At 39.4% G+C, this 19,237-nt stretch overlaps 1 protein-coding gene across 1 annotated transcript in view; it reads left to right on the top strand.

Annotated features, from left to right (window-relative positions):
• The window catches only part of LOC136864939 (ubiquitin carboxyl-terminal hydrolase 22-like), a 168,797-nt gene that overhangs the window by 17,833 nt on the left and 131,727 nt on the right, over window positions 1-19,237 (top strand). Inside the window, exon 4 of the mRNA XM_068226463.1 lies at window positions 18,956-19,128. Within this exon, the coding sequence (XP_068082564.1) occupies window positions 18,956-19,128 (173 nt within the window). The remainder of the gene's footprint in view (window positions 1-18,955; window positions 19,129-19,237) is intronic.

The following is a 19,237-nucleotide window of genomic DNA, read 5'->3' as shown; positions in this document are numbered from 1 at the left end:
TGCTGTTCACCCTGACCACGATGTCACTCAATGCTTCATAAAACTTGTCAACTTCATCCTCATCTGCACCCTCACATGGTGAATACACGGACACAATTCTTGTCCTAATTCCTCCAACTGACAAATCTACCCACATCATTCGCTCATTTACGTGCCTAACAGAAACTATGTTGCGTGCAATGGTATTCCTGATAAAGAGCCCTAGCCCAGACTCTGCCCTTCCCTTTCTAACACCCGTCAAGTACACTTTATAATCTCCTATCTCTTCCTCATTATCTCCCCTTACCCGATTATCACTTAGTCCTAGCACATCCAGATGCATCCTCTTTGCTGACTCAGCCAGTTCTACCTTCTTTCTTCCATAAGCCCCATTAATATTGATAGCTCCCCATCGAATTCCATTTCGTTCGCCAACTTGTTTCCAAGGAGTCCCTCGCCTGTCAAATGGGAGTGGGACTCCATTACTCCCATAGGTCCGAGGCTTACTTAAAGTGTTCTGAGCTCGGTTAATTCATGAAGCAGGATGCTGGCCTACTTGCACATAGTCCAAGTGAGGATCTCTCCTCTAATGGGTTATGGACCACCGGTGAATTGTATAGTCCTAGCCGCCTGAGCACAAGGAGGGCCACGACTCAGAATATGTCCGAGATGCCCACTCCCATTCCATAGCAACTGGTATCCCGACTCTCAGGACCACTTACTAGGCCACTCAGCCGTTGCCCATGGTTCACGAACTAGGACGTGACTACAGTAACCCACAAACATGAACCATCACAAACATGAACCATTGTGAATTAATATCACAATAAAAAATAATATGAGAGAAAATCTCATATAGCGAACACTCGTGGGTTAAACTGTCAAGTGGCTCCTCAAAACGAAATGAATAGCAGTGCGACCGTGTGTCGTTGTGAGTTACACAGACTACTGCGGTCATTTAAGCACGTTGTGCTTAAAGCAGCACATCCCATGAGGCATCTTAATGAGATTCAAGTAGCAAGGGCTGTCACTTTGATCCAGGAAGGATGGACGTTTTAATGTGTTGCTGTGGATCTCAATGTCTCTGCACGTTATATCAGGCTTGGTTTCTCAAAAATGTTTGCTCCCACTCCCCTCCTGACCAATTTAATGTGATGGGTTTCTACAAGGATGATTTTCGACAGTGATTTCAACCTGTTTTGTTATTGTTACTAAACAATATTTTTTAAACTATGAGGTCCACAACCTCACCATGTGCTACTATTGTTCATTTCCATCTGCATCATTTGTTTTTTCATTCCTTTGTTTTCTTAGGTTAACACAGTTTTTAGTTTCAATTATTATTTTAAATTAAAACCTTTTCACTGAATTTTGTTGCAGTGATTATTTTTTGCTCTGCATATTGATGTAAATATTGTATATTTGTGCTAAGTTTGTTTCCGTGTAGGCTCTCTTTTGTTTGTTTTTTCGTTTGCTCCTTCATTATGTTTTTTAGCATTTTTTCAACTTGTATTATGTAAATTATTTCAAACTCCGCTCATTTTTCACTGAAGATGGCTCAAACAAGCCGAAACATGTTTGAATTTGTTTACTGCGTCTAATGACGGAATATTTATTGTATTGAATTAGGAGGATACTCTCATTTTTCACCTTTGTAAAATGTGTATGGAGACGCCATGGTGAGCATTGCATGCCAAATGTTGTCCAAGAAGGCGACCGAATCGGACAAGGTTCTGTGATTGTGTGGTGTGGCATCAGTATTGATGGCTGTAGGGATCTTGTCGTTGTCCGTGGTAATCTTACCGCTGCGGGGTACATCGAACAAATACTGCTACTGCATGTGTTGGTTGCTGTATACGGTGTTGGCCCTGAATTCGTATTCATGCATGACAATGCTAGGGCTCATGTAGCATGCATCACCAGAGCTGTTTTGTAAGAACTGGACATTCAAGAGATGGAATGGCCAGCAGTGAGTTCTGACCTTAATCCCTTCGAGCATATGGGATAGGCTTGACAGAAATATTTGTGGGCATCCTGTTCCACCACAGACTCTCCAAGACCTCGAACAGCCTCTCCTTGAAGAATGGGACCTGATACCACAACGTGACCTCTGTTGATTTATACGGAGCATGCCATGTATGTGCCAAGCTGTGATAAATGCCCATGGAGGACATACACTATAATGAAGCTCTCCAACTGTGATAAAAATCCACCCTGGAGGTCTGTTATCACTTTGTTTTCACCCCTATTTGGACATTTCCGTTTGTGTTCTGAAAATGAACGCAAATCTATTGATGTTCTTTTGTATACTTCAATGGTAAAGAATGAAGGTTTAGTTGGTAATATACCTAGGTGTGAGGTATTGTTTTATGGAATATAGCATACGTTCAAAATCATGTTCCCCTAATTTGTTAGAACTGTGGATTTTGCTTATTCTTGTACCTGCATGACTTTCTTGTGCTACACTTCATGATACCATCTATCACGGTTATTAACAGTAAAGGTTACAATACATCTCAAGCTTCAGTACAATAATTTGTAGCCCATAGCGTGGCACTCTGGGAAGTGGTCTGTCATTGGAATCTTATGAAAATGACGTTTTACGATACCCGAAGCAGCTGAGAGGAGAGATTGTTGTTGTTGCTAGCAACCTGCCTACCTGCTTTCCAAAAGAATGTGTTTTTTTGAGAATCCACCTTTACAATACATTATGTTTTTTAATTAATTTACATAAATATTTTTACATTATTGTTATTGTTGTAACCAAGGTTGAAGTTTACAGAACACAACTTTATTTGCTTCACTTTATAATATTTACACAAATAACTGAAATTTATTTTGAAGCAAAAAGTAATATTGAATCTTGAGAAATGTCTGTCTTTATACAATATGTACAGGTCTGCAGTCTTTATATACACTTCTATCTTGAAAAGATAGTCTTTGTGAATTGACACTTTGATAGTCGAGAACTATCTGGCACACTAACATAAATGTTCTATGAGAGTCCTTGTTTGTTGAAGTGCCTGAATTCCTAAAAAGCAAGTTCAATTGATTGAAGAAATTCCACTTAGCGAAACTAAGGGAGCTTGCATAAGTTAGGGAATGAAAATGGCTTGTAAAAGAATTACGGGACATAGGCAGCGGAAACAGGTAAGGGAGCGGTGACCAGAGGTGAAACCTCGTACTGCCAGAAATTCAGTCCACCTGGTCGAAGCACATTTTCAAGAGGAGTAGCCTCCGTGCTCGACGTAGGGTGTATTCTGGAGCTGGACACCGGGCAAGTGGGCAATTGAGCAGGTAGGGAGCTCCTATTTATAGTACACTCGATGGTCAGGCACGCGCACTGAGGGCTGCGCGTCGAAGCTAGCAGAATGATACACAGGCGCGCGTGCAGCTGGCTGGTGGAGCGAGGAAGGGAGTGCCGGACATACAACACCCTCCCCTCCTAAATGCGCCGGTACGGCGTGAAACGGCGGCGGCGCTGGCGGCGACTGCGATGCTGGGGCGGAGCTGCTGATGTCTCTGTTGTATTGTCCGGAGCTGGAACTGGGCGGAGTGGCGCTGTCTCGTCCTGAAAGGAACCCATTGTTATTAAATGATCTAAAGCGCGTTCAGCAATAGATTTATCAGGTTTAGCAATAGCATCAATAGCTGGACAGGGGCGGTAGCGCAGACGTATCTGATCTTGATGGCGGCAGATACGTTTCTCCGTAGTCTGTATCTCGTAGAGACGATGACCCAAAGATCTGCAGATGACTCCAGGTATCCAGAGTGGGTTGGATTTGAATGTCCTGGTGTAGACCTTGTCGTTGATGGAGAACTTCGTTGGTGAGGTCTTATGCTGGGCCGGAAGAGGCTGTAACAGAGAAAGTAAAGTTCTGTGAGGTCGTCCATGGAGCTTCTGTGCAGGAGTGACATTGTCAGCGCCGGGTAGAGTTCTGTAGTTGTTTAAGAGTTGAAGCAAGGCTTGGTCTTTAGTTAAGCCTGAAGAGACAGCTTTCTTCATACTTCTTTTAAATGTTTGTACGAAGCGTTCAGCTTCACCATTAGATTGAGGGTGAAAAGGTGGTGCCAGGATATGACGAATGCCATTATGTGTACAAAAGTTCTGAAAAGCAGTAGCTGTAAATTGAGGTCCGTTGTCCGAAATGAGTACTTGTGGTAAACCTTCTGTAGTAAAGATTTTCTGGAGAGCACGAATGGTAGCTTCGGTTGTAGTAGTCGAATGCATATCCACGACATATGGAAAGTTTGACAGTGAATCGATGACTATTAACCACATGGAATTGAGGAAAGGACCTGCGAAATCGATATGAACTCGTTCCCATGGAGTAGTAGCAGGAGGCCATGAAGCAAGATCAGAAGACGGGGCGTTCTGATTCGTTTGACATTGCTCACAATGACGTATTAGCTTTTCGATGGCGGCATCAATACCGGGCCAGTAGCAGTGTTGACGGGCGAGTTGCTTTGTTCTGGAAATACCCCAATGGCTTTGGTGTAATAATTCGAGAACTTGTTTCTGTAGGCTAAGTGGGATAACCACTCGGAAGATGGTGCCTGCTTCTAGTAGTACAACTCCGGCACGAGTCGTGAGACGATGCTGCATACGATGATAAGGTGCCAGGTGGGCAGGAAGTGTGCTCTGAAGAGGCCAACCGTTGCGGATGTAAGTACGTACAGTAGCAAGTGTACTGTCCTTATCCGTAGCTTTAGCTATGCAGGTAGCATCAATAGGAAAACTGGATACAGTATCTTCAAGTTCTATGTCCAACTGAAGACATTCAGATTCTTGAGAATCGAAGGCAGTATCAGGACCAACGGGTAAGCGGGAGAGGGCATCAGCATTACAATGCTGGGATGTGGCTCGATATACAATCTGATAGGAATAATCAGAAAGGAACATGGACCATCTTTGAAGCTTTCTGAGGGAATTCTCTGGGATCTTATTACCAGGATGGAATAAGTGTACGAGAGGCTTATGATCAGTAATGATCAGGAAATGGTTGCCATAAAGATATTCATTGAAACGGCGAATACCAAAGATGATGGCTAAAGCTTCTTTCTCTATCTGTGAGTATCGACGTTGATGGTCATTAAGTGTTTTCGAAGCGAAGGCGATGGGGCGTTCTTGTCCATGACGATCCTTCTGGGAGAGAACGGCACCGACACCGTAGTCTGAAGCGTCAGTAGCTAGCGTGATGATCTTGTCGGGCTGAAAATGAGTGAGTTGTATAGCTTGAATTAAGGCGTTGTTGATTGTTTTCCATGCCTGTTGGCATTGCGGAGTCCACTGAAACTTAACACCTTTTTTACGTAGAGCGTTTAATGGAGCTGCCACTGTAGCGAAGCGTGGAATGAACTTATTATAATAGTTCGCTTTGCCTATGAAGGACTGAAGCTGCTTGAGGTTCTGAGGTGCTGGCATGTTTACTATCGCGGAGACATTCTGCATACTAGGACGAATTCCATTCTTATCAAGTATATGTCCGAGGTAGTGAACTTGAGGCTGAAAGAAGGTACATTTAGCGAGATTCGCTCGTAGACCATTGTCTTTCAATTTCTGGAGAAGAAGGCGGAGATTGGTTAGATGTTCCTGATGATCTTTTCCAGTAACAAGGATATCATCCAGGTAGTTAGCACAACCGGGAATGGAGGCGGTGAGTTGAGCCAAATAGCGCTGAAAAATAGCCGCTGAGGATGAAACACCGAAGGGGAGCCGCTGGAGCTGTAGCAGTCCGAGAGGAGTGTTGAGTGTGAGAAATTTCTTAGATTCTTCGTCTAAAAGTAGCTGGAGATATGCTTCTTTAAGATCAACTCGAGAGAAGAATTGTCCACCAGAGAGACGACGGAATAAGTCTTCTGGACGTGGAATAGGAAAGATATCAGTGTCGAGTTGGGCGTTGACTGTAGATCGAAAATCGCCACAAAGTCGAACATTACCATCAGGTTTCTTGATTATCACGAGTGGAGTAGCCCATTGACTAGAAGTAACTGGTACAACAATTCCAGTTTGTATCCCTCTTTCTAATTCTTTCGTGACCTGGTCTTGAAGTGCTAGGGGTACTGGACGTGATTTGAGGAAGCGAGGCTTAGCTCCGGATTTCAGCTGTATGTGAGCTGTATAGTCTTTGGCTGTTCCGAGCTGAGAGTCGAAGACTTCAGGAAACTGCGCTAGGAGAGCGGTAACGTCAGAAGTAGGATGCAATGTAGATACGACGTTAATGTTGTCATGTATCTGGAAACCAAATAAGTTAAATAGATCCATGCCCATAATGTTTGATGCAGTGTAGTTGTTAACTACGAGAAGAGGAATGGCTTTCTGAATTCCTTTATAACTAGCCTGAAGCTTGATTTGACCTTTGATGTCAATTTTCTTCTTGTTAAATGTCACGAGCTGGATGTCAGCTGGAGAGCATGAAGGTGAACCGAAGTCGTGGTAGGTAGTCAGGTTAATAATAGAGACAGGTGATCCAGTGTCTAATTGAAAATCGACAGATCTATCAGAGAATGAGAGAGGAATGATGATTTTGTGAGAATCCTTTGTGGGAAGAATAAGATTGATCTGATCAACTTCCATGTCTTGGCGGGGCTGTATATGCTTCCGGCGCGCTGTAGTAGTCTTAGCAGGGCGGAGCGAACTTTGACAGACAGTCTGAATGTGTCCCAGTTTATTACATCGTTCACAAGTAGCTTTGAAAAAACGACAGTCACGACGTTCATGATGCTTGAAACAACCTCGGCAGGAAGGCAGGAGTTGCGAGGAGCTTTTAGAATTGGGCTTCCGTGTAGCATTACGAGAGGGAACCTGGCGAGAATGCTTGGTGGAGAGCGCCTTATCCGTACGGTTCACTGTAGCAGAGGACTTGCGGGCCTGAGGCGAGACTTGTGCAACTTCGTGTGGAGAAGCTATGGCTGCGGCAGTCTTGGTAGTAAGCTCATAAACCGTAGCAATACGCTGGACGTCTTCTAGAGAAGGGTTACTCTGCTTGACAGCGTCAAAACGTATTTTGTCTTCAGGAGTATGTAAAATTATCATGTCCCGAATGAGAGAATCAGTGTAGGATGAACCACAACCGTCCTTGGAGCAGATGAACTGGCAGGGTTTAGCGAGACCACGCAATTCAGTTATCCATTCAGTATGTGTCTGATGGGGTTGCTTTCTGCTCTGAAAAAATTTATAGCGAGCAGCCACTATGTGAGGAGCTTTGGCATAGTGTTCCGTGAGACGGGCTAAGAGCTGCGTGAAGGGTACCTCAGATAAGTGTTCTTCTGGACTTAATTTACGTAGTAATTCACACGTAGCATTGCCAACCGAACTAAGAAATAGTGCGCGGCGGCGTTGATCATCTGTGACAGAATGGCAGATGAAATGCTGTTGCAAGCGGGCTAAATAAACTGACCATTCTTCCTTAGCCGGATCAAAAGCAGAGAACGGAGGAATAGCTGATGGCTGTGTAGAGACAGAAAGAGCTTGAATAGCCTGAATTAATGCTGCCTGTTGTTGTTGCATAAACTGTTGTTGTTGCTGCTGTAAGGCTTGGAAAACCGCAGCGAGTTGTTCCGCAGTAGCCATTGCGAGATGCGTGCAAGAAAGAGTAAGGTAAGCTGTGTGTCAGAACTGGTTGGAGTGTCGTTGTTGTTTAGCACGTCGCCGTAGAGTTGACAACTGGGCCCGTGGAATTGTAGTGTTGGTTTCGTGTGTACCTCGGCGCTATAGAGTTGGCAACTGGGGCCTAAGAATTGTAGTTTGGTGCTTTTTTACCTCGTCGCCATAGAGTTGGCGACTGGGGCCGATGAATTGTATTTTGGTGCCTTTTTACCTCGTCGCCATAGAGTTGTGTTGTAACCAAGGTTGAAGTTTACAGAACACAACTTTATTTGCTTCACTTTATAATATTTACACAAATAACTGAAATTTATTTTGAAGCAAAAAGTAATATTGAATCTTGAGAAATGTCTGTCTTTATACAATATGTACAGGTCTGCAGTCTTTATATACACTTCTATCTTGAAAAGATAGTCTTTGTGAATTGACACTTTGATAGTCGAGAACTATCTGGCACACTAACATAAATGTTCTATGAGAGTCCTTGTTTGTTGAAGTGCCTGAATTCCTAAAAAGCAAGTTCAATTGATTGAAGAAATTCCACTTAGCGAAACTAAGGGAGCTTGCATAAGTTAGGGAATGAAAATGGCTTGTAAAAGAATTACGGGACATAGGCAGCGGAAACAGGTAAGGGAGCGGTGACCAGAGGTGAAACCTCGTACTGCCAGAAATTCAGTCCACCTGGTCGAAGCACATTTTCAAGAGGAGTAGCCTCCGTGCTCGACGTAGGGTGTATTCTGGAGCTGGACACCGGGCAAGTGGGCAATTGAGCAGGTAGGGAGCTCCTATTTATAGTACACTCGATGGTCAGGCACGCGCACTGAGGGCTGCGCGTCGAAGCTAGCAGAATGATACACAGGCGCGCGTGCAGCTGGCTGGTGGAGCGAGGAAGGGAGTGCCGGACATACAACAGTTATGTCTTAAACAGGGTACATTTCACCTATTTTTCATGCATCTTCAGCTGCTGTTCCTACTACTTAAGATCAAAATAGCCAGGATCCTGGGATTTTTTAAATAATAAAATATTTAAAATGAATATGCTGACATGAATTGTTTTGACTAAAAGATAATTTTTCTATGTGTATTCTATATTCTGTAGAAACATCCGGCTGATGTGAATTGTTATGACTAGTGAATTGCGTTTATCTGTCCTCTATATAAAAACATTTAGCTTGCATATAATTGCTCTGTCTAAAAAAGGGTAAGTTTACATTTATTGTACATTTGATTAAAACATGATTGATATGCTGTAAAAACTTGTGATGATATTGGTTGGTTCGGATTATTAAGTCAGTAATAACCAATGTACGTACTCTCACTGGAATCATGATGGACTTGAGTGTCATCTTGGGATTAAAATTGGGTAGCATTTTCATAAGATATTGTATGATCCGTTGTCTGAATGTTGCTTTATGGTGATTAAAATTAAGTAAAATTTTGCTGCCTGTCGCTGTGTGGGTTTGAAGAGAGGACTTCTCTAGGTCATTGTGACATTTGTTGTGGTCTTGTTGCTCCTTTTAAGGGTTGTTATTGGTGGTTTGAGAGTCTGTAACAAAAAAATTGTCTTAGTTTGTGAAGTTAGTGTGAACTGAAGTATAAAATGCAGATATTGAGCAGGTTTTTACTCACCCCCCACCGCCCGCTTCACTTGCGACTGGCTTGGTTTTGTGACACCTTCTGTCCTACTGGCAATGGCTGATTCCGTGCAACTTGTGATATATCTGTGTGTTTCACACGGAGGGGTATAGGCTGGGGAGGGGTGGGAGGATGAGGTATTGGCTGTTCTCGGAGGTGGGGGTTTATCTCTGGGTGAAGCTTTTATGTATGGAATTGTATTGATGTTTTGGAACATGTTTACTTTTCTTTTTAATATTTTTAGTAATTGTGGTATTTGATCCTATAAAGGATTTTTAGTCTCTATAATGTCATTTAAATTATGGTTTCTGTTGAAAAACTGGTCTGTGAAAATGTAGATGTTTTTGTATTCATTCATCAATTTGCCTACATTTATGAAGGATACGAAAAGGTGATTGGTAAATGTGGGGAAGATATGGAAGCTAATGGGAATGGGAAGCATTTGCTGGACTTCTGTGCTAGTATTGGTTTAGCAGTTACGAATACATTCTTCAAGCATAAGGCTATTCACCGCTACACATGGGAGGCTAGGGGTACCAGATTCATAATAGACTGTATCTTAACCGACTTCGAATTCAGGAAATCTGTTAGGAATGTACTAGTTTTCTGGGGATTTTTCGATGATACAGACCACTCTCTGATCTGTAGTGAACTAAGTATCTGTAGGCCTAGGGTAGAGAAAGTGAAATCTGTCTGCAAACGAATAAGGGTAGAAAATCTCCATGACGAGGAAATTAGGCAGAAGTACATGGATATGATTAGTGAGAAGTTTCTAACATTCGACAGTAAACAGGTTCAGGACAAAGAAAGAGAATGGGTGGTATACAGGGATGCTGTAGTAGAAACAGCAAGGGAATGCCTAAGAACAACTGTGTGTAAAGGTGGGAAAAGGCGAACATGTTGGTGGAATGATGATGAGAGAGCAGCTTGTAAACGTAAAAAGAAGGCTTATCAGAAATGGCTCGGAACATGGACTGAAGCAGACGGGGATTTGTACGTAGATGAAAGAAACAGAGAGAAACAAATAGTTGTTGAATCCAAAAAGAAGTCATGGAAAGATTTTGGTAATAACTTTGAAAGGCTAGGTCAAGCAGCAGGGAAACCTTTCTGGACAGTAATAAAAACTCTTAGGAAGGGAGAGAAAAAGGAAATGAACAGTGTTTTGAGTAATTCAGGTGAACTCATAATAGATCCCAGGGAATCACTGGAGAGGTGGAGGGAATATTTTGAACATCTTCTCAATGTAAAAGGAAATCTTCCTGGTGATGTTGCAAACAGCCAAGCTCATGGGGAGGAGAAAAATTATGTTGGTGAAGTTACGCTTGGGAAAGTGGAAAGGATGGTGAATAAACTCCAATTTCATAAAGCAGCATGAATAGATGAAATTAGACCTGAAATGGTGAAGTATAGTGGGAACACAGGGATGAAATGGCTTCATAGAGTAGTAAGATTAGCATGGAGTGTTGGTAAGGTACCTTCAGATTGGACAAAAGCAGTAATTGCACCTATCCTATAAGCAAGGGAACAGGAAGGATTGCAACAACTATCGAGGTATCTCGTTGATTAGTATACCAGGCAAAGTATTCACTGGCATCTTGGAAGGGAAGGTGCCATCAGTAGTTGAGAGGAAGTTGGGGCAGTCAGGATCAGATTTTCAGTATGCGGCAGGTAATTGAAAAATGCTACGAGAGGAATAGGCAGTTATGTTTATGTTTTGTAGATCTAGAGAAAGCGTATGACAGGGTACCAAGTGAAAAGATGTTCGCCATACTGGGGGACTATGGAATTAAAGGTAGATTATTAAAATCAATCAAAGGCATTTATGTTGACAATTGGGCTTCAGTGAGAATTGATGGTAGAATGAGTTCTTCGTTCAGGGTACTTATAGGTGTTAGACAAGGTTGTAATCTTTCACCTTTGCTGTTCGTAGTTTAGATGGATCATCTGCTGAAAGGTATAAAATGGCAGGGAGGGATTCAGTCAAGTGGAAATGTAGTAAGCAGTCTGGCCTATGCTGACGACTTGGTCTTAATGGCAGATTGTGCCGATACCCTGCAGTCTAATATCTTGGAACTTGAAAATAGGTGCAGTGGGTATAGTATGAAAAGACAAAACTGATGTTGGTAGGTAAGAAATTCAACAGAATTGAATGTCAGATTGGTGATATAAAGCTAGAACAGGTCGATAATTTCAAGTATTTAGGTTGTGTGTTCTCCCAGGATGGTAATATGGTAAGTGAGATTGAATCAAGGTGTAGTAAAGCTAATGCGGTGAGCTTGCAGTTGCGATCAACGGCATTCTGTAAGAAGGAAGTCAGCTCCCAGACGAAAGTATCTTTACATCAGTCTGTTTTCAGACCAACTACTTTGCTTTATGGGAGCAAAAGCTGGGTGGACTCAGGATATCTTATTCATAAGTTAGAGGTAACAGACATGAAAGTAGCAAGAATGATTGCTGGTACAAATAGGTGGGAACAATGGCAGGAGGGTATTCAGAATGAGGAGATAAAGGCTAATTTAGGAATGAACTCAATGAATGAAGCTGTACGCATAAACCGGCTTCGGTGGTGTGGTCATGTGAGGCGAATGGAGGAGGATAATTTACCTAGGAGAATAATGGACTCTGTTATGGAAGGTAACAGAAGTAGAGGGAAACCAAGACGACGATGGCTAGACTCAGTTTCTAACGATTTAAAGATAAGTGGTATAGAACTAAATGAGGCCACAGTACTAGCTGCAAATAGAGAATTGTGGCAACGTTTTTTAAATTTACAGAGGCTTGCAGACTGAACACTGAAAGGCATAACAGTCTATAATGAAAATATATGTATGTACGTATGTATGTACGTATGTATGTATGTATGTATGTATGTATGTATGTATGTATGTATGTATTCTTTTTATTTTTATTTCATTTCAATGTAGGCACCTGAGCCAAGGCTCTTCTTGGTGCAATACAAATAAATTACAATGGCAGCTATATTCACAATGTAATTATAGAATAAAATACAATAGGTATATAATTTAACATTATGTAATAGATAAGATAGGACAAAGCTTCTTAACCATAATTACCATACTACTTCAAGTATTTAGTTACATTACTGTTGAAGATAGGTAAAGTTGGTACCATTTTTATATTTTTTGGAAGCAAGTTATACATAGTTATAGAAAAATGCCAAAGAGAATTTTGACCATAACTAGTGGAATGAATCTGATTGTAGTGAATATTATAAATAATTCTTGTTTCATAATTAGGAATCTGTGAATTGGTAATTACTGATGTGTTTGAGCGGACTAATTTGTTTTGAATTTTATAGATCATAATTATAGAGGCCTTTATGCAGAGGTTTGGAAGTGATAATATATTACAATGTTTATACAGATCTTTAGTCGGTGTCAGAATGGGCAGTTTGAAAATTATTTTTAGTGCTCTCTTCCTAAGGACTTCTACCTTTCCAAATAATTCTTTATTACAGCAAGCCCAGACATGTATCATATAAGAGATGTGGTTTTCAATAAGAGCATAGTAGATACCCTTCAACAACCCACGAGAGAACTTATATCACAATCTACTGAGGATACCAATCACAGGGATAATTTTATTACAAATAGTCCCCACGTGATTACTCCACGACAGATTTTCATCTATAATCAGTCCTAAGAATTTAGTACTGTGCACTCTTTGATTGAAGAAAAGCAGATTTTTATCCAAATGTAATACATATAAAGGTTCGTAAAAATTTATGTAGTTTGTTTTTGTTAGATTTATAGTTAATAAGTTGGAATTAAGCCATGTTTCAAGTAATCGAACATCCTGCTGCATATTTTGTTCAAGTTCATGATTGCTAGAGCCTGTATAAAAAATATTAGTGTCATCAGCAAAAATGGATAGTCTTCCATTTCATTTAAGGTGACCAATATCATTAATGAAGATAAGAAACAATAAAGGCCCCAGCACAGAACCCAGAGGCACACCAATGGAGATAGTTAAATCTTGTTGTATGGTCGTGCAGGCATGTCCAGTTTCTTTTATATGTATGCTCATCTATATATATAAAATAAGAGTTTTGTCTGTACATTGTTCAGAATTTGAAAAGAATGGTATTTCTGTATCGGTCATGTCCACAGTAATCAGGAAATGCACTTTTTACTTTTCCGTAATATCTGTCTGTCTGTCTATCTGTCTGGATGTATGTACATACATCACTAGAAAACGGCCGAAGAGAATTTAATGAAAATTGGTATGCAGAGTCGGGGAGTACGTCGCTACAATCTAGGCCATAAATAATTGTATTTGCACTGATAGAAATGGCAGTTTAGGGGAAGGCCTAAAATTTAATTTTCAAATATTTATGTTTTTAATAGTCCTATCTTCATAAAAATTGGTATGTAAAGTTGAGGTATACGTCGCTACAATCTAGCCTATGAATAATTTTATTCACGATGAGTGAAATGGTAGTTTAGAGGAAGGCCTAAAATTTAATTTTTAAATATTTACGTTATTATTAGACCTATTTCATTGAAAATTGGTATGCAAAGTCGGAGAATGAGCCACTACAATTTAAGCTATAAGTAATTTTATTTACGCTGAGTGAAATGGTAGTTTAGGGATTTACCGAGTTGGAATTAAAAAATATGTTCCGATTAGTGTTGCAAATTCAGTAGGCGATTCTGATATTTTGCTTCTTTAACATGTTAGTAATTCTGTATATAGCCAGGTTAGTGAAGGTGGCAGTATTTATTCTTTTGGGCTTATCAGAGCTTAAATTTGTAGCATTTTTTGATTTTATTCTACCAATAATCTTGTTGATCAGGTTAGGTTTAAAGCCGTTAAGTTTTGCAAGTTCTTTTATGTAATCGAATTCTTTTTTCTGGTTAGAAGGAGATAGTGGAACATTTAATGCTCGAAAAACTGAGCTGTAGAAATTTGCTTATTTTTGAAATTGAGGATGTAAGGACTAGTTCTTTATTGTCAATGCAGCGGAGGGCTTTCTGTAAATTTGAAAAATAATATTATCATTGGCTCTGGTCAGTTTCGTTCCAAGAAATTTAAAGACTTGTTGATTTCGTCCTCCATAGTGAACCTAATGTTGCAGTCAAGGTCATTAAGGGTCGTTAATATGTTATCACTATTATTATGGTGTGTGTCTATGAAAGCAAATGTGTCATCGACGTATCTTAGCCGATGCTGTAAACCATTGGTTTTATTGATTATCTTATTAGTCTCCAGGTGATCATTAAAAATGTTCGCAAGAATTCCAGATTTAATGTTGAGAATTTCATTTTTGGTCCGTATTGAATTGAAATTTACAATCAAAGATAAGGGTAGGGTTTTCCTCCTGTTCAATACTACAAAATACTTCAAATCAGATACAATGAAGGCGTTAATGCTATCAAATACAGGAGATTTTTGGCAATAGGGCAGCATATAAACAACTACAAACATAGCTTTCATGGCATCAATAATGGTATAGACATTATTGAAATAATGAATAAAGGTCTTCTACTTGACCTAACGGAGCAATGTTTCATTTTACTGGATCAGTATTACAACCCTAATTACAATCTTAATGATCTGTCCGAAAAACCTACAATCTTGTTTGATATGCATATTTCAGTTATTAACAATCTTAAAATACCAAAAGATCAATCAGTATACAAAACAACGTAACATGCTAGCTTACTACCCCCACCAGAATCCACGCCCTCCCGACCTGTGTTCTCCTGCTACTGTGACCTCCCCTCTTCCTATCTGACACGCCCCGCTTCCCCGCTGGTACTTGCAGTTGTTGCCTGACATTCTGCTTGGCAGTTCCTCTTTAACTCTTCGCTTGTTAACTTGGTGCTCGAGGTGAGTTCCTTTCTATTCTTTTTTACTAAGCACTTTTCTTTGTCCCTGATTGCATTGTGCTAACACGTAGTTCAAAATCTTCTTTTTAGGTCCGTCTTGGTTCGAGATCTTTCTAGATCCACAAAATTCCACCTGACAACAGCATATTTTGAAGAAATATGTATGGCTTCAAGTTTACCTCAAAGTGTTGGATACAATTTCAAATTATAGAACCAATACTAATTTGACACTTTTAAGTTAAGCTGATACAATGTATCCATACAAGACACTTGTCATTAAATCTTTTATTCTAATAACGAAAAATATAAACACCACAAAGTACATATGGTTCGTTAATCACATCCTCTGACGAACTGTTTTCTATGGAAATTGGTCACTGTAATTAGTCTTCTACCCATTTATATTGTACAACAATGTTCTAGAATGAAACCAGCTGTTAGTTTATTATTTTAAAGAGTGCCTAAGACAAATTTTTAAAAAATGTTTTTATGCCTCTTCAAGGCTAATTGTACATCCTTAGCAGCTAAATAAGATATACTTAAAAATAAATTTTATCTTAAGTTTGGTGTCATAGTAAAATTTCTATAATAGTTACAAACTATGTGACAACGCATAGAGCTATATACTTAAAAATTGCATAAGTTTTATGACTTATCCAGAACCTGATAATACTGAGCTCGATAGCTGCAGTCAGTTAAGTGCAGCCAGTATCCAGTAATCGGGAGATAGTGGGTTCGAGCCCCACTGTCGGCAGCCCTGAACATGGTTTTCCATGTTTTCCCATTTTCACACCAGGCCAATGCCGGGGCTGTACCTTAATTAAGGATATGGCCGCTTCCTTCCACTTCCTAGGCCTTTCCTATCCCATCGTCGCCATAAGACCTATCTGTGTCGGTGCAACGTAAAGTAAATAGCAAAACAAAAAAAAAAAAGAACCTGGTAATAATTGATATAGTCTCTGTATTTCAATTACATAAGCTTTAAGGTAAACCCGCAATTATAAATAACACAAAATTTAGTTTAGAAGGTCCTGTTTAGGTACATACAATTAGTATAAGTATTTTAATGTAGCTGTCAAAACTGTCCTTCAACAATCTCCTTGGCTGATGATGGCAAATTAAGTTGCCGAAACCAGTACCAAAAATGACATTAAATAACTTTTTTTTAATTTAATAATTTCACTATTTTGTAGTATTGAAAAGGTGGAAAACCCTACCCTTATCTTTGATTGTAGAATTCCAGATATAGGGTTGCCCATCGCTAGTCCCTTCTGTTCGTATATTTTGTTATTAAATGTAAAGAAGTTGTTGTTTACTACAAATTTTAGCAATTTGATCAATTCATCTATTTCACATTTACTTACAGTATTCTGATTCAAGAGGTTACTTTCTATTTTACTAATGGTTTTATTTTGTTGAACTCCCAGTAGAAATTTGAGGACACCTGTTTTGGCTTTAACCTATGTTTAGCTATGTCGAAAATTGTTAGAAGTTTTCACACGAGTTTTAAGGCTTTTGATTGTCTCTAATGTAAACGTCGGATCTTAGGGAACCATATACTTTAAAGTCACTAGGTTCGGGGCCCTGACCAAACTTTAGGCTAAAGTTTATTTTGGCTGAGGATGCTTACGACAGGTAAGCAAAACATTTCCCAACTTATAACACCTGTGTCATGTTTGTTTCCTAGATATAAGGACTGATACGTATTGGAAAGGTGGAGTATATTATTGTTCTTATTTTAATGATTATAACATTTTTGTTCATTACAGACTCTCAGTCCACCAATATCAACCCTACAAATGCTACCCAATTTTACTCCCAAAGTGACACTCAAGTCTACAAAGATTCCAGTGAGAGCTCACACATTGTTTATTACAGTCTAAATAACCCAAACTAACCAATGTCATCACAAGTTTTTAAAACATATCAATCATGTTTTATCAAGTGTACAATAATAAAAACTTACCCTTTTTTTAGACGGAGCAATTGTATGCAAGCTACATGTTTTTATATATAGGACATATAAACACAATTGAGTCGGATGTTTCTACAGAATATAGAATACGTATTAAAAACATAATTTTTAATTAAAACTTTTCATGTCAGCTTAACCACTTTAAGTATTTCATTATTAAACAGAACCCAGGGTCCTGGCTATTTTGATCTTAGGTAGTAGGAACAGGGGCTGAAGATGCCAAATAAAAGGGAAAACATGCCTGCTTAAGACATAACAGTAATGTAAAACTATTTATGTAAATTAAAAAAAGTATTGAAAAGGTGGACTCCCAAAAAATCCATTCTTTTAGAAAGATATTCATTGCTCAAGATGGACCCACAGTGAGATTTATAACTTGTAATACTACCTACCTGCCCCAAAAGTCTTTCTTATGTAAAAGAATTAAAACCAAACATCCTGAAACAAAAAAGTATCCATTTTCTTTATTGTTATCGGCCAGCTGTGATCAGCTGTCATGAAGGCAATGTTCATATTGTCTCGGATGGAGCTTACGTGATATACAGCCACAATGTTACAACATTCAGTGAAAATGTGAAGTTTGAAACAGACATGTCGGCTCCATCAGTTTGTACTTGCAGCCAGCACATTGTATGCCTTGCATTAATAAAGGTAACTCATTGATCATTAATTCACATTTTGTCCAATGTCCAGACTAATCTCAGTTGTGAAACAGGGGTCACGCTCCCTTCAAGAGGCTCTTTTCTATGGCCACGATGCATATTGTCTGCGTTGTAAGAAAATTAATTTAGTTTTCTAACTTACCTTTCGTGCTTGTCACAGGCCAATCTCAGTTATGAAACAGGCGCCATACTTCCTTTAAGAGGCTCTTATCTATGACAGCAGTGTATACTGGCCACACAGAAAGAAAATTATTTAAGTAGGTCTAACCTATCTTTCATGTTAGTCACAGGCCAATCTCAGTCATGAAATGGGCCACACTCACTTCAAGAGTCTCTTTTGTATGGCAGTGGCGCATACTGTCCACACGGTAAGAAAATTAATTTAGCAGTTCTAACCTATCTTCCGTGTTTGTCACAGGCCAATCTCTGTCACGAAACAGTGGTCACGCTCCCTTCTAGAGGCCCTTGAGGACCACACTCCTTTCAGGAGGCTCTATTCTACGGCTGCAGCACATAAAGCACTGTCCTTATGGCAAGAAAAAAGTCATTTTATATCTCCAACCTATCTTTTATCTTTGTCATTCATCTTTCATGTTATTAAGTTGGTGTGTATAATGTGCCAACATTGACAAGCCTGTTTACTACATTACGAGATCTTTGGAGCTGCCACCATTTTGTGTCTATAACCTATTTTTCATGAACTGGCAATCAAAGCATTACTGCCCGTAGCTTTCAGCTTTGATATACAGTAAGAAATTATTTTATTTACATGTATTGGTACATAAAGGATTTTATTACTTTGTTGTGTGATCGACTTTGATGGTTACAACCCTATGTTGTTAAATAACAATAAAATTATTCTGTTCTATAGTCACACAGATAAATTCTCCTTTTCCGTATTTCTTTACTCAACTGGTCTGTGTAATGTGGTCATGGAGTTCAATTGACAATCTAGTTTATACGAGGGGAAGTATGAAGTATTGTGACCACATAGGAAAAATTAATTTGAAGAATAGAAAATATGGTTGGGACCAACTTCACTGTACGTGGAAAATTTTGCTAAGGAATGTCCTTGACCCAAGAGAGAAGAGATTAATTTTGGCACCTTGATAGGATCATTTATCAGATCATATTTCTAACATTAGAAATGTAAATTAATTAATTAATTAATTAATTACAAATCCTGTTACTTGGGTATACATGCTAGTTGTAATAAATTATCAAAAACTTTTGCTCTATTTAACAGGACTCAGAGGTCTCATTAATCTTGGACATACCTGCTTTATGAATTGCATTGTTCAAGTATTAACTCACACACCTCTGTTGCGTGATTTCTTCTTGGCCGAAAGACATTTATGCCAGTTCAAAGAACAGCCTGATCAGTGTCTTGTTTGTGAGGTGTCCAGGCTATTTCAAGAGGTAAGTTATTTGTGAAGTTGATATTTTTATTAGGTTCTTACTACTCATTTAAAGCTTTTCTGAATGGATCTCACTAATTCAGAGTATTTTGTTTCAGCACAAGACAAAA

This window comes from Anabrus simplex, chromosome 2 (assembly GCF_040414725.1).
Source record: "Anabrus simplex isolate iqAnaSimp1 chromosome 2, ASM4041472v1, whole genome shotgun sequence".
Classification (NCBI taxonomy): domain Eukaryota; kingdom Metazoa; phylum Arthropoda; class Insecta; order Orthoptera; family Tettigoniidae; genus Anabrus; species Anabrus simplex.
The sequence above is the reverse complement of the archived record's forward strand: the minus strand, read 5'-3'. Positions and strand labels throughout refer to the sequence as shown.